General features: G+C 39.9%; 1 protein-coding gene across 5 annotated transcripts in view; it reads left to right on the top strand.

Moving 5' to 3' along the window:
• The window catches only part of trps1 (trichorhinophalangeal syndrome I), a 102,617-nt gene that overhangs the window by 46,861 nt on the left and 41,283 nt on the right, over positions 1 to 14,473 (top strand). For 3 of the 5 annotated variants that reach the window (XM_044053023.1, XM_044053022.1, XM_044053020.1), the window contains exons 3-9: positions 460 to 1,164; positions 1,992 to 2,107; positions 6,284 to 6,896; positions 7,282 to 7,496; positions 8,242 to 8,389; positions 9,187 to 9,427; positions 13,522 to 14,326. In XM_044053023.1, coding sequence (XP_043908958.1) covers positions 460 to 1,164; positions 1,992 to 2,107; positions 6,284 to 6,896; positions 7,282 to 7,496; positions 8,242 to 8,389; positions 9,187 to 9,427; positions 13,522 to 14,326 — 2,843 coding nt within the window. The remainder of the gene's footprint in view (positions 1 to 459; positions 1,165 to 1,991; positions 2,108 to 6,283; positions 6,897 to 7,281; positions 7,497 to 8,241; positions 8,390 to 9,186; positions 9,428 to 13,521; positions 14,327 to 14,473) is intronic. The other 2 variants (XM_044053025.1, XM_044053024.1) reach the window with 2 other exon arrangements.

Below are 14,473 nucleotides of genomic sequence, written 5' to 3'. Positions count from 1 at the left end.
AAAAAAAGGCAAAGAATTGCACTTAAGGATGCAACGAACATCCCAACACACACACGCCTAAAAGTCTCTCACAGCTAAGATGTTTCTGATTTGTTGGGGCTGTTTTTCTTTGACGAGGTTTGTGGTTGAAGATCGTCACAGATTTCAGCGTTCAAAGAACTTTTTAAATTGAATCAAAGCTATTCTGTACACACACACCATTATAAGAAAATTGTATTTGTGTGCATGTAATCTGCAGTATAATATTTCTGTCCCGCTGAGTCTGTGTATCTTTCAATGTCTTGAATTTAAGGGATTATGAAAATCTGCTTGATATTTTCACCCCACCCCCCATCTATTTAAACAAGATATACTGTTTATATTGTATATAACCATTTTTAAAAAAGTATTGGGTTATAGATAATGTGAACATTGAAACAAAAATACAACTTTTTCTGTGTCTCTCCACGTGCTTTTCAGAGATGGTGAGGAAGAAGAATCCCCCTATCCGCAGTGTCGGTGGTGAGGAGGAGGAGGAAGAAGAGGGGAGGAGGCCAGCAGGAGAAGAAGAAGAGGAGGGAGAGGAAGAGGGGAGAGTAGGAGCGGAGGCCGAACGAATAAACCGACCCTCTGAACCAGAGTCCTCCGACCGGGTCAGAGGAGATGAGGAGCCTGAGGAGGTGGAGGGGGGAGAAAGTGAGTGCGTTTCGTCATCTGTCTCTCCCTCATCAGTCGGTGATCGCTACAGTAATGAGGAGAGAGGGGGGAGGGAGGGAGGAGGAGGAGGAGGAGGAGGGGGGAGGACAAAGCAAGGAGATGCTGCGTTGACTGACAGACCTGAGAGCCAGTCGGAGCCTGAGGATGGGGAGAAGGGGTTAGAGGAGAGAGAGAGGAGCGATAGAGTCACCCCTCCTCTCCTCTCTGCTCCCCACCTCCTCCCCACACAGGAAGGAGGGGAGGAGCCGACAGCCGACACCCCTCCGTTTTCCTCCAGCCCCTCTCCAAAACTCCAGGACTTCAAGTGCAACGAGTGCGGTTATGGTTACTATGGCAACGACCCTGCTGACCTGGTGAAGCACTTTAGGAAGTATCACCTGGGTCTGCACAACCGCACACGGCAGGATGCTGCCCTCGACACACACATCCTGGCCCTCCACAACATGGCCCCCCAACACACACCTCTAGGTAACTCCAGCTCTCAGACTCATGCATTTGAGTTTATATTAGAATCACTGCTGTTTGTTGGACAGCATTTCTTTGTTTGTTTGAGAAATTTATCAGAGGACAAACCCCTCCAGATGCACCATCTTGTTTTCAAGGATGTCCTCAAACTGAAAACATGAAAGTGAACCAACATTTAAACAAACAAACAAGACTAAAATAAATACATGTAAGAAAAATAAAATAATAGTAAGTAAACAATCTAACAACACATTCACACAAGGGCTCTCAGACTATACCAAGCACATCAGTAATTGTTATAAAAAAAAATACCAGAAAGAACAACAACAGGTAGATTCACAACAATGAAGTCTTGTAAACATGATAAGAAGCTACACAAGTAGAAACGGATAGCAGCCACTGAAAATGAACAGGTGCAAAATGTGTGCGGTTAAGACTCCTCAAAACAAATTTACCTAATACTGTGATAAATTATCTTTAAGGATGAAAGCTGTGTGTATACTTTGTGTGATGTATACTGGTATATGATAATTATTAATGTGAAATAATGACTGCGGAATTAATTTGAATAATTAATAGACTGATAATTAACATATAATATGAGTTTTTAAAAAAAAGAAGAAGCTATGTCTGACGTAGCATATCATTTCCAAACAAGTATGTTCTTTACCCAGTTTGTGAAACAGCCACATGTTGATGTTGAACTCCCTGCTTCTTCACAGATGTCAGCTGCTCTTGTTCCCTTTTGTTGCCTTTAGCAAACCTGAACACCCGCTCATGTGTTTACCTACTTCCACAAGTCTGAGCTCTCCTTGTCTTTCTGCTCCCAGACACACAGACAGGACAAGGGCAGAGAAACCAAGCCAAAGAGTATGGGAAGACGAGGCCAGATGTACACAATCAACAGCATAGGGCGGTTATGATGAATGGCACATATGACGTACAGGTAAGCATATACAGTTATTTTATGTAAAAAAAAAACAACATTTGTGGAAATTAAAATACTTTTTGTATTGTATTAGCAGAAGGTAGCTAGTGTTAACAGGTTTTGATGGGTGTTAGCAGAATGTAGCTAGTGTTAGCAGGTTTAAGTAGCCATTAGCAGGTTTTAGCGGGTGCTAACCCAACTAACACCATAAAGCCTACAGTACAATACATTAAAAAAATAAAATAGACCTATACATGTCGAAGCAGTAGTAGTTCCACCTGGATAATCCTAATAAAAAAATAAAATAAATAAAAAACTGCAGTGGTTAAAGCTACACAAAGCATTTTGTGGTTAGACAGTGTTGGAAGGAAATATATTGAGGTGGAACAAAGGCTTGCCACTTCACCAAAGCTTTTGTTTTGTTTCTGTGAGTAATAAGAGCTGGATGGAAATCTAAGCGGTCATAAATTCTGCAGTAGTTCTGTGTACATGTAGCCGCAACCTTTTTAAAATCTGGTTAAAAATGTAATTCCGGGGCCTCCGGAACAAAACAAAACACTGATCAAACAGCATTATTCACTTTGATAGAAGTAGTGTTACTACAGTTTTATGAAGAGTTTTTTTTTAAGCAGAGCATGTCGTTTTGTTTTCTTTTTATATTTTTTACATAGTAGATCTAGGTGACAGTTTTCGCATCACATATGTAATGTGAGTGCAACAATTATCAATCAGAAATATTGAATCAAAATAATTAACTTTGCTATGATTGATATTATTATGTGGGTGACACACACACACACACACACATTGTGTCTATGTATGAACACTTTTACTCACATATTAATGATTAATTTGTAAAGGTTGTATAGGAAGTGAGGCATCTAGTACAGATATACTATATATATATATATATATATGTATATATATATATATATATGTATGTATATATATATATGTATATATATATATATATATATATATATATATATATATATATATACATATATATATATATATATATATATATATATATATATATATATATATATATATATATATGTGTGTGTGTGTATATAGTAACAACACAAGCTGAGCCAGCATGCTAACAGGCTGGAAAATATCACTGTACATTGTATCTATTCAAATATTATTTGTAAATACAGGTTTTATCTAACAGATTTTTCAGGTTATAATATTTAGTAGAATCAAAAGCTATAGACCTTGGTTGGAACAAAAATGAACTGCTCCATATGGAATTGCTTTCTGTTCCTTTTGAAGTAGACATTAAAAAACCCTCAGACACAACTTAATAAATCACAGCTATGTTTGCTTTGAATGTAAACGTGGTTAATCACATAAATTCTAATGCTTATTTCACTGCCAGCTCTCAACATATACATTCAAGCAGGCAGCACTGTAAGACGTTCTTAGATTTTTGTGTGTGTGTCAGACAGACTAACTTCATGTCAGTATCACAAATTTTGAAACAAATCTATGTCTTGCAGCTCAGATAGCTCAGATAGCTATTCCTTTTTTATAGTAATTCATATTTTTTAAGGCTGTTGCTCTTAACAGCCAAAACGTCAGATGGCCAACAGTATTTTTTATTTTTTTGAAATAATATTTTACATATTTGTCTTTTTCTGCAATGGTAACAAATTGACATTTTCGGGAACATTAGGCTTTTATCTGAAAAGCTTTAAGCAACAATGATGGAATAAACGCACATATATGTGCGTGCGTGCATGCAAGGGAAAATAGTGGAGGAGTTTCATTTCATTTATACCAGCAGTCTGTAATGGCTGTAATCACGTAATGGACACAGAAACACACATACACACACACACACACACACACACACCGAGTCAGAAATAGAAAATCCAGTGGGCTTAAGTCGTCATTATGATGAAAAAGTGAAAGTATAAGAAAAAAAAAAAAAAAATCGAATGAAAGGGGTCTCTATTCTCTGCATCCCTCACTCACTTCTTCACTCTCCCGCCCACGTTTGGAAAATTCCATGTTGTCATTTGCTGAGACGGGGCGGCATGTCAGCCAATGAGATCGCAAGTACACGGACTCAGGGAGGAGAGCGATACTGAGACGAAAAGAGAGTGAGAGAGAGAGATGGAAGTGGAAAGGAGAGAAGGAACTGAAAGAAAGAAACAGACAGAGAAAAGCTTTGACACCAGTCATTATAATCAGCTGTTATGCAGTGTCTCTCTTTCACCTTCTCCTCTGGCATGCCTTCTTTCCTTTGTTCCTCCTCCCTTACTTAAGCCCTCTCCCACTCTAACTTCTCAATTTGCAATTCATCAATGTCTCACCCCCAACTTTCATTTTCCTCACCTCTATTACTCTGTCTCTTTTCTTTCTCTCTTTCTTCTCATCTCATATTCCCCTCTGTATCTTTCTGTCCATTCCGCTTTCTGAAATCACTTGGATGTTTGGCTCTTTTCTAATTGCCTGGGCAGGGACTGTGGGGTCATAATGATTGGATGATTTCTGTTGCGACGACAAACAGTAATAGATTTCATCGAGCTTTCTAAGTGTACCAAATGTACCATCCTTATCTTTTATAGCCCCCCTTCACTGGATATTGCTACCCTCACTCTTTTTAAGCATCCTAATTTCATTTCCATTTATTTATTTTTATCTCTACCGTGTCAAAGTTAAATGTCTGTACTTAGATGATGGCTGTTAGTGAATGTACGTTTGTTTTCAGTGTCCTTTATGCTGAACAGTGAAAGGTTTAATTACTGAACAAATAAGAAAAGGGGAAACAAATATAGTGCTGTTCTCCTAAAAAGAAATAAGCATGTGGATGAGAATAATCAATGAATAAATACTTAATTAATAGAATAATATATTATAAGAAAGACTGACTTGGGTTTTGGGACTGAACTCATTTGCTCAAAAAGCTAAATACTTAAACTAGTTAAAGAAATCTAAAATGTAACTGCTTTGCTCAATTTAAATGTAGTTCAGTCTCGTATATTAGCAGATGGTCAGCACCAAACCACAGTTCTGTGAGGAGAAAAATCCATGCTGTTCAGTAGTATGTGTCATTTTATTGCACGACTTGCAAGGCCGCCTGTTCACCTATATAGCCAGCAGCACACTATAATCACTTACAGTCTATTGGCTAATCTAATAAAAGGCAGACAAGTGTCAGGTTTTCTACTCAGTAATGCAAACTCCTGGCTTCATACACCACATGTTACAGTAGAGCCTGGTAATAGAATGGGTCGTTGGATTTAGAGCAGCCTTTTAATTGTCTGCATTTACGCACAAAAAATATATGATGGATTGCAGCATTTGCTGTGTGTAATAAGTACTAAAAGCAGCTGAGGCATCGTTTTCCAAATTTGCAGTGGTGCATCCCTGTCAGTGAAGGATTAAATGAGAATAAAATAATAAAAGTAACAGGCTTCTACCAATTTTCTTTTAATTCAACATTCTTTGTGAAATGTGTGCCTGGCACTGGTGCCTGTAATAATGTGCCTCACAGATGTGTGCATTAATAACCTAAGCTCATGTCAGGCAACTATTGAATAACAGCAGCTGGTCGGTTTTATATGTGAAATGTGTTTGGGTTTGATGCATTTTTAGTGAATCTTTTCAAGCCCCTAATCAAAACTGGGATTTACTTCCAGTATTTGCCTGGAAGTACAATTATAAATAAATACAACACATAGATGCAAAATTAACCTTGTTAGCCAGGGGGGGGCAGACATTATGAGAGTCTGTATAATGAACTTAACTTGAAGTTGCAGCCTAATTTACACAGATAACTTGTTTTCAAACCATATTTTTCACAAGCTTCTTGGCAAATGTTGTTCTTTTCGTTGATGAAAGGTGCCAATCTGTTGGTCTTGTTCTTTCCTTTTACCACACCAATTAGCTTTGGCTGTATAAAGTCAACCTCAGAGTTTTAGCTAAAAACAGTAAAATGTTCACAAGCTACTGCAAACATTATCTGTCACCAACAAGACATTCAGCATCAGCTAAACCTGCTACCTTAACTCCACTTTGCTCTTTGTATAAAGAGCAAAGATGGGAGATTTGTATGGGAGATTTGTAAGCTCCAGAGGCTAACACATCAATATATTATGTCAGACTTGCATGGGTTTCCGAAGTACAGTCTGCTGCAAAGGTCAAAAACATGTAAAATTGGTATCCTTTTCTTATCAACAGGTGACTGTGGGTGGCACCCTAATTGGGATTGGCCGGAAGACTTCTGATTGCCAGGGGAACACTAAGTACTTTCGCTGCAAATTCTGCAACTTCACGTACATGGGCAGCAATTCTTTAGAACTTGAACAGCACTTCCTGTCTTCACATCCAAATAAAGTCAAAACTCCACCAACCACACCCCTGCTAGCCACGAACAACCTGGCAAAGCACGACAACCAGGCAACGGGGAGGAGTCCGATCATAGACGGGGCGGAGCGAGTGGCTGTGAGAGCGGAAGACAATTCCTTGGTCGGCTACTCCATCCCAGTTAGGGTGTCTTCAGACTCATCAAGCTGGACAGGGGAGCCGGTTCGAGGCTCTGTACAAGCTTACTATTGGTGTAAATTCTGTAGCTGGAGCTGTGAGTGGTCGGGGGGCTCAGCAAAGCTTTTGGAGCACTATGAACAAAGACACAGAATGAGCACGGGAGGAGCTATGAGCCCCAGCAATTCTAATCCGGGGGCGTTGGACCGGGAGAGGGAAAGAGGAGGGAGAAGAGAAGACGGTGAAAGAGATCACATGGTATCCAAAAGCCGCAAAGATCTATCATCAAACCCTTCCAGCACCAGCCAAGGTAATAAAATAAGAAGAAAGTACAGTGAAATGTGATGAACCGCTTTAAGTGATATTCAGTAGAAGGTAGCTACATTTATGGAGCACAAGATTAATGATGAATATGTAATAGACAATTATTACTTCTAATATTATGATGCTACTCAACATGGCTCTTCTTTGAGACCCTGTGGCCTCTACTTATTCATTTTTACAAGTGTTTTCATACACTTTGATTCTGTCCTGTGTGTTGTTGCTATGGTAGAATGCTATGATTCTCCCTCACTGTCCTCGTTTTCTCCCCTCGGGCACCATGATACAGTTGACCTTTCTTAAAGTTTCTGACATACACTTGTTTTCCTTTACTGTTTTATTTAACAGGCCTTTGCTCTGTTTTCTACTCCTAGGAGACCCAAACTGCAGCGATCCGGAGGCGGTCGTGACCAGTTACAACTGTCAGTTGTGCGATTTTCGGTACTCAATGGCCCACAGTGCAGACGTGATTGTCGTAGCGCCGTTACTACTGCACTATCAGCACAACCACTCCATCCATCGATGCTGCATCCAGCACTGCATCTATTGTCCACAGGGGCTCTGTCAACCACAGAAACACCTGGGAGAGGTGAGAATAATGAAATTTTGAAATGTCATTTTGGTATATGCTGGCACTTAGAACAAGAGAGCTGTTTTGAAAGCTTAAGAAAGTAAAATATAATATATGAACAAGTGTTAAGGTAATTGGTCCAATTTGCAGCCTAGTTAAATTTCCCTTGCTTCCATCCAATCCACCCACCCTCACTCCCCAAACTCATTTGTGCCTACTGCCCATTTGTGTTGATGCAGCTCTTAAAAACAACCCAAACTTAAAGGTGGCATTGTTCAGTTAATGATGTACAGTATGTTCATACTTCTGTGGCTGAATTCCACCTCTTTGATATCCCCCTGCGTACAGAAACAAACACAAAAAAAAGTGTTACCTCACAGCATCAAAGTGAGAGATACAAAAAGGGATGAAATGTCTGAAAGGCTTTACACATATGGCTGTTATTATAATGAGAACTTTGTTTAAATGTATGTATGTACGGCAGGCCTGGGCGAAATCACAATAAAGTTTCATATCACGTTCAAGTTATGTTCCTGGGTGAAAGCAGGTTAAATGGAGTTTCAATCCTTTCAAAACAAAAACACCTGTTAAACAGAAACATTTCACAAATCTGAGGCAAACCTTTCACAGCAGTTATGTCTCAAAGTGTGTTTGCACAGTGCATGAACTGTACGTCAATACATGTTAAATCATTGTTTATATACAGTATATTGTTATTGAATTATTGATGATTTGTCTCATTGCCTGATTGTCTTATCTGAAGGTCTCCCACCCCTTTGCTTGTCGGAAACCCACCTGCCCCAAATGCTGTTCCAAGTTTCCTCAGTCCACCAAACAGCAGGACACAGTCGGTTCGAAACCTGCCACCACCTCACCCAGCATGACCCCTCCTGCTCCCAGAGGTGACCCAGGTGTGATTTCTGCGTCTAAAATGACTAAGAAGATCTAAGAAGACTCTGAATATATTAACAAATTTAACTCAGAAAACAAAACAATGGCTTACCAGTGCTCCTACATTTTACCCCAGCTTTGGTGTTTGATATTTGTGTAGAAAAAGGTCAAAGACCTGCAAAATCTGTTACCATCCTCTCCTTCACCCACTGATTTGGGAGCTTTGTCTGGATGATGGAGGCTCAATGTTGAATTCCACATGAAAAAACACCAGTTTGACCTACTATTTCTTTGACCAGAGTATATCAAAAGATGCACTGAAAGCCATTACTGCATTCCAATAAGTTGAGATATTGTGTCACTCGTGTTTGTGCTTGCAACTCAGACGCGTTTCCATTGACAATCGTTTATTTCTAAGCACAAAAGATGCTGCGTACTATAATGAAAATCTATTCATTTAACCTGTATGTACCTTATTATCCAAAACAATTTGTTGTTTTTTCCTTTTGTCACAAAAGTTTTTTTTTTAAGAAGGACACCGACATCACTCTAATCTAAAACACAAAGTAGTTTCAGGTGTCCATTATTGTTAAGTGGTCAATGGTCTGTATTTTTATAGCACTTCACACAGCACATTAGCAATATGTGAATTGCTTTTTATATCACACACCATTTACACGCCGTTGGCACAGCCGCAAGGACCAAAAGTTAAGTGTCTTGCACATAGAGACACATGGACCAAAGTCCTTTTGTTTTCATACATCATGTCCATGTCCTTACTCCTTGTCCCTGATCTGAACCGATTTTCTTCTCTTAGGAGTCACCCACTTGTGTGATCAGTGTGCGTTTGCCACCACCGACATTGATGTGTTGCTGCAACACTATGAAACCTGCCACACCCTCATCAACCTGAGGGGGGCACCCCCACATGTCAAGGCCGAGGAAGATGTTGTGGCTGACAAGGAAGGTGGGAGAGGAGCAGGAGGAGAGAGGGAGTACTCTTGTACCAAGTGTCACTTCATCACAGAAGTGGAAGAAGAGATTTTTAGACACTACAGGTGAGAGACGGGATAAGTACTATGATTTCATATTGTCTTTGGTTTTGTTTTTTTCTTGGAGGACTGTAGACTTCAGAGGGTATCGAAAGATATAAGACACATTGAAATCTGCCTTTTAGGGAATACAGCAAAGTACTGACAGAGATAGGAATTTGGTTTATCATTGTGTCTGAAACCAGTGATTTTGTGTCAGGTGTTCTCTGAGTGATTGAATGTGGCATCAAGTGACTTCATGGATGTGAATCAGTGTCATCCAAAGAGTCGATTTTCCAGTTAGAGTGACTGAATGCTCCACTAAGGGGATGACTGTGTGTGAAAATATTCCAGTCTTTTGTTGAGAAATGATGTTAAAGTGTTGCTTGTGTTTGGATTAAAACCCCAATAATCATTTTTTTGTGCTCAGTTATCCAGGAAATGATGAGTGAGCTCACTAATTTTCAGCAGCGACCCATTATAATATAAGCACTCATTGGCTTCATACCTGGCAGCTTGTAGATTTAATAAAATCTATTGAGAGATCATTCTCTGGAACTCATTTTGGCCAGTTCGCTCGGGGATTTATGACATTACCAATTGCCATGTTGAGAATTGGGCATGTTTCAGTTTGAAACTAATAGGAAAATGAGAATGTGCCTTTCAATTCATCGTGCACAAAAAGATTAGCACCAGGTCTCCTCACCTGCTGAATTTGCAAGAACATAATCCAGTCTTTATATGAGATCTGGGTCATAAAAATGGAAGAAACTGCTTTAATTTAGAAAGGATTGAAGAAATTGGCCTTTGCATCACTGTAATGAAAAACTACGTACTGTATTTGAGTACATGACGGCATTTTATACAACTACAACTAAAGCAGTGTTGCTCTCAAGCATCGATATTGTCACGACTGAGAGATTGACAGGTAATTCATTCATTTTCCTTGTCAGAAATGAGCACCTACAATTCCCCACAATGCAAGTCGCTCACAGAGTATTCTTTCAGAGATTCAGTTTCCACTAGCAGTTAATTTAACTTTGAGTCTCTGCCCTCAAGCTGAAATGAGGAGCAGATGATGTACTGAAGGTCTGGTAAACTCACTTCTCTCTAACTCACCATCCCCAGATTGTCTCAGTTTCAAACATTTCGTTTTCCTTCTATGGATGTATTTGATTTTGCACAGCTCTTCTTTATAGATTTTTGTTTTTTGCAGATATATACTATCACTTACTGAGGCCTGGAGGCAGGCCTTTTCCCTATGACTACTAAAAGTATTTTTTACCAGTTCCCTCTCAAACAGACTCCATCTGTTTGTCAGTATAGAGCCAAACATTAACAGTCTGCAGAAATGGTCTTGTTTTAAGTCTTAAAACATGTTTTGCACAGTTCTTGCAAATGTATGTCCTTAAAATAACTCATAATCATGGTTGTACAAACCTAAACGCTAGGAAAGGTCAAACAGCAGCCAGAATGCTGCTCACACACACACGTACATGTACACTGGGGTTTCAGTGAAAGAGCCACCAATGATAGAGAAAGTGCAAGTGACTTAGGGTGGGAAAGAGAGCAAGTGATGGTGTGGGAAAGTTTGGGCTGTAGGAGATGGAGATACTGAAGTATTTTTTATATCGCTGGAGTTTACTGACTTCTTGATTCATGCTAACAACATACACACACACACACTGAAAACTCAATGATGAAACACAATAGCATGAAAGTCAAAATAAAAGCAAAAGAGGAGAGAAACAGTGGAGAAGCAGACAAAGCGATAGGGGAGGAGAGAGACAGGTGGGGGACGTCCTTAACCGAATCTAACTTTGAATCTTGGAACTGGAATCAAATTAATATATCAACCAAAGCTAACCGATTCCAAGGTGGTAAATTATATATATATAAAAAAGACGCTGCCAAAAATAAGACTTAAAACACCAACAATAATTCACGAACATATGGCAAAGTGTTTTAGCCATTTTCTGTTCTTTTAAAAGCTCCTAAAAATATGTGTCCATATGTCTATATGTATCCATTTACATATACACATGCCCATAAATACACACACCAAATATATATATATATATATATATGTATATATATGTATATATAAACATATGTGCAAAGGTCTTAGAACACCATTAGATTTATTGTATTAGCAATGCTGTGACGATCACACACTTTAATTATTTCTCAATCACTTTATTGGAACACATCCAGACTATACAGGGAAATATCACATACACATGGACGAGTTAAACTCGTTGAGAGCGCGCTGATATAGACAACCGACTTTCAGTCACATCGTTCCAGTCCAAGTGCCAATGATCACAGAATTTGACAGACATGAAAACAACAAAGCTGTGTATATAACTCCCTCATAACTAGCCATAGATGTGAACGTGATTTTTATTTGCCTCAGTGCATTGGCCTCTGTAACATGTCTGGTGGACTAACCCATGAAACAGCTGTATTTAAATATAAAGCATTAAAGTAGTGGATTCCAGCTGCCTCAACATTTTTTCATGTTTTAATACAAAATGCATTTTCTTTGGAAGGAAAAAAATCATATTACTTCAGTCTGTATGTGAGATAGATGCTGTTGTTGGCAGCATTCGGTGCGAGTCAGATTAGATCTGTACATGTGTAGAATGAAGGATATAAACTTCATTTGTCACGTTTCTGCCTCTCACTGATGACAGATGGAGGAAGGGAGACCCATGTGTGGGCGCATGTATGTGTGATGCATCAATGGAAATGACAGGGAGAATGCCAACGTGTCCGTGTTTAAGACATTTTCGAGACACAGTACAAAATGTACTTTTGCACATAGACAATGACACACATTTCCACAAATAGACATTTTCCATAACTTTGTTCCTCGGCAATAAAGGACAAGGGAGAAGGAGGAGGAGGAGGAGAATAGGCAAAGAATGACTAGATGAAGAGACAGAAGGTGAGGGACACAGAGGGGATGCATAAATGCCAGAAATATTGTGACATACTCCTGAACACACAAATAAGAAGCTTATGTATTCTTATGAAAATTAAAATCCCAACATGTTGTGTCCATGTTTATCTGTGTGAACACTTTTTGTTATCATTCAGAATCTAGTCTCATGTTACCTAAGCAAGTAGCATGTCTATCTTTCAGTAAATCACAGATAAATGCAGCCACAGCACTGTGTGAGCCTGGCTGAGTACTGGCAAAAGATGCAACCCTGAACTTTTCTAGACATTACACAGAGGATGGATAGAAATGTCTAAATCAGATGCTAGCTGCATTGAGTAAGCAGATAAAAGGCTGAAGCCGAGTTGAGGACTGACAGAATGAAACTAGGATGTGATGACATCATGGATATTTTAAATGGTGTCTACAATATTTATTTATGTTTGGTTTTTTTTGCAAGAAAATACAAATCTTTTCCTTTTGTTTTCTCCCTGTATTGAAAGTTGTTGTGGCAGGCTTTTGCTTTAAAAGCATTTAAGTTCTTGCTGAAGATGTTTGATTGATTTGCCTGTATTTGTTCCACACAAGAAGCAGCAAAACTCTTATTGTGTCAGGAAAAGTTGAGTTTCTGTGGACTGTTTACATTGCTGGTCACTGTGGGCCCTGCCAACAGGAAGTGAAGGTGGTTTTCTGATGCCTGAATCATTTTTCCTTTTTCAGATTCATTTACATTCCTCACAGTTTTGTCTTAATTCACTGTGATTTAGTGGAACACTGAGTCACTTTTTGGCTGCAGGCTTGGTGAAATAGTACCTGAGTGGTTGGAGGAATGCAGGCTGGAACTAATGCACTTTAAATTTAGTCAATTTGTGGAGTGGATTTTCTTCATAATGTGATCAATAAAGACCTTTTTTTTCTTTAAATACATGTCACTTGCAACCCATTCAAAGCTATTATGGACGAAGGCTTTTTACATTTTATATTGATGAACTGACTCAAGACTGGAAAAGAAAACAAAACAAGATACTGGTGTTACTAATGTTAGTGAGACACAGAGGGACAGTGTTTCCTGTCCCTTGTTATGTTCCCGTCCCATATCATATTTAAACACAATTATCCTCTGGTATTTCATTTAATTTACGTATATAATCCACTAAGTGCTATTTTCTCTCTACAGGCGTGTCCATGCATGCTGCCGTTGTCGGCGCTGTGACTTCACGGCTCCTGATTCATCGGCCCTCCTCGACCATTTTAACTCTGTCCACTGTCACGACTCCTCTCCCTCATTAAGCTCAGTGACAACAACCTCCTTGCCCACCTCTCTGACAACTTCACTGACGCCTTCTTTAACACTCTCAGCCAATGGCTGCTCAGCTCCCTCTACCTTAGCCATTAAAGAAGAGAGCAAGGGGGATCTTCGTCTCCTGTACTCCCTGGCACCGCCGGAGGGACGGTTGGCAGAAGGCGGCAGAGAAGAGGCAGGAGGGGTGGTAAAAAGTGAGGGAGGTGAGGAGAAAGAAAGAGAGCGGGAGAAAGGCTGGGTCCTTGGGGAGATGAGAGGAATGGGTGAGAGAGGAGGTGAGCAGGCCCATGGTTTACTCTGGGTGCCCAAGGAGCGAATGGGCCCAGAAAGAGGAATAGACAGAGGAACAGGAGGTGGGAGCCCCTCTATTTTCCCCTCCCCTCTCCCATTGTCTTTTGTTGCAGCCAATCATGAGGCCTCACAGCAGAAGAGAGGCGTGGCTTCACCGAGCATGGTTTACCTGGGAGACACCAAGCCATTTTTGGGAGATACCAAGTCGTTTTTGGGAGATGCCAAACTGTATGGAGGAGGAAGGTCTGCAGGAGGAGGAGGTGCTGCAGGTGGAGGGGAGAAGCAGAGCCCAATGCCCACTCAGCAATATACAGGAAGTGGAGGAGGAGGTAGTGGAGGACAGGAGGGGAAAGGAGCTGCTAAAGAGGAGTCACAATCTCTACTAAGGGTAAGGTGGAACATGTGTACACCCTCGTAGCATCTTCTTTTTTTATAGTCTTTCTCTCTTTAAGCCAAATCTTCCTCTTTCCTCTAATTTTCTCCTGAGTTTCAGCTTTTAAATTCGACTGAATGCCTTTGAACCCAGAACCTACCT

The sequence above is a fragment of the Solea senegalensis genome, linkage group LG20 (assembly GCF_019176455.1).
Source record: "Solea senegalensis isolate Sse05_10M linkage group LG20, IFAPA_SoseM_1, whole genome shotgun sequence".
Classification (NCBI taxonomy): Eukaryota; Metazoa; Chordata; class Actinopteri; order Pleuronectiformes; family Soleidae; genus Solea; species Solea senegalensis.
Note: the sequence above shows the minus strand (reverse complement) of the source record. Positions and strands in the feature narration are given on the sequence as shown.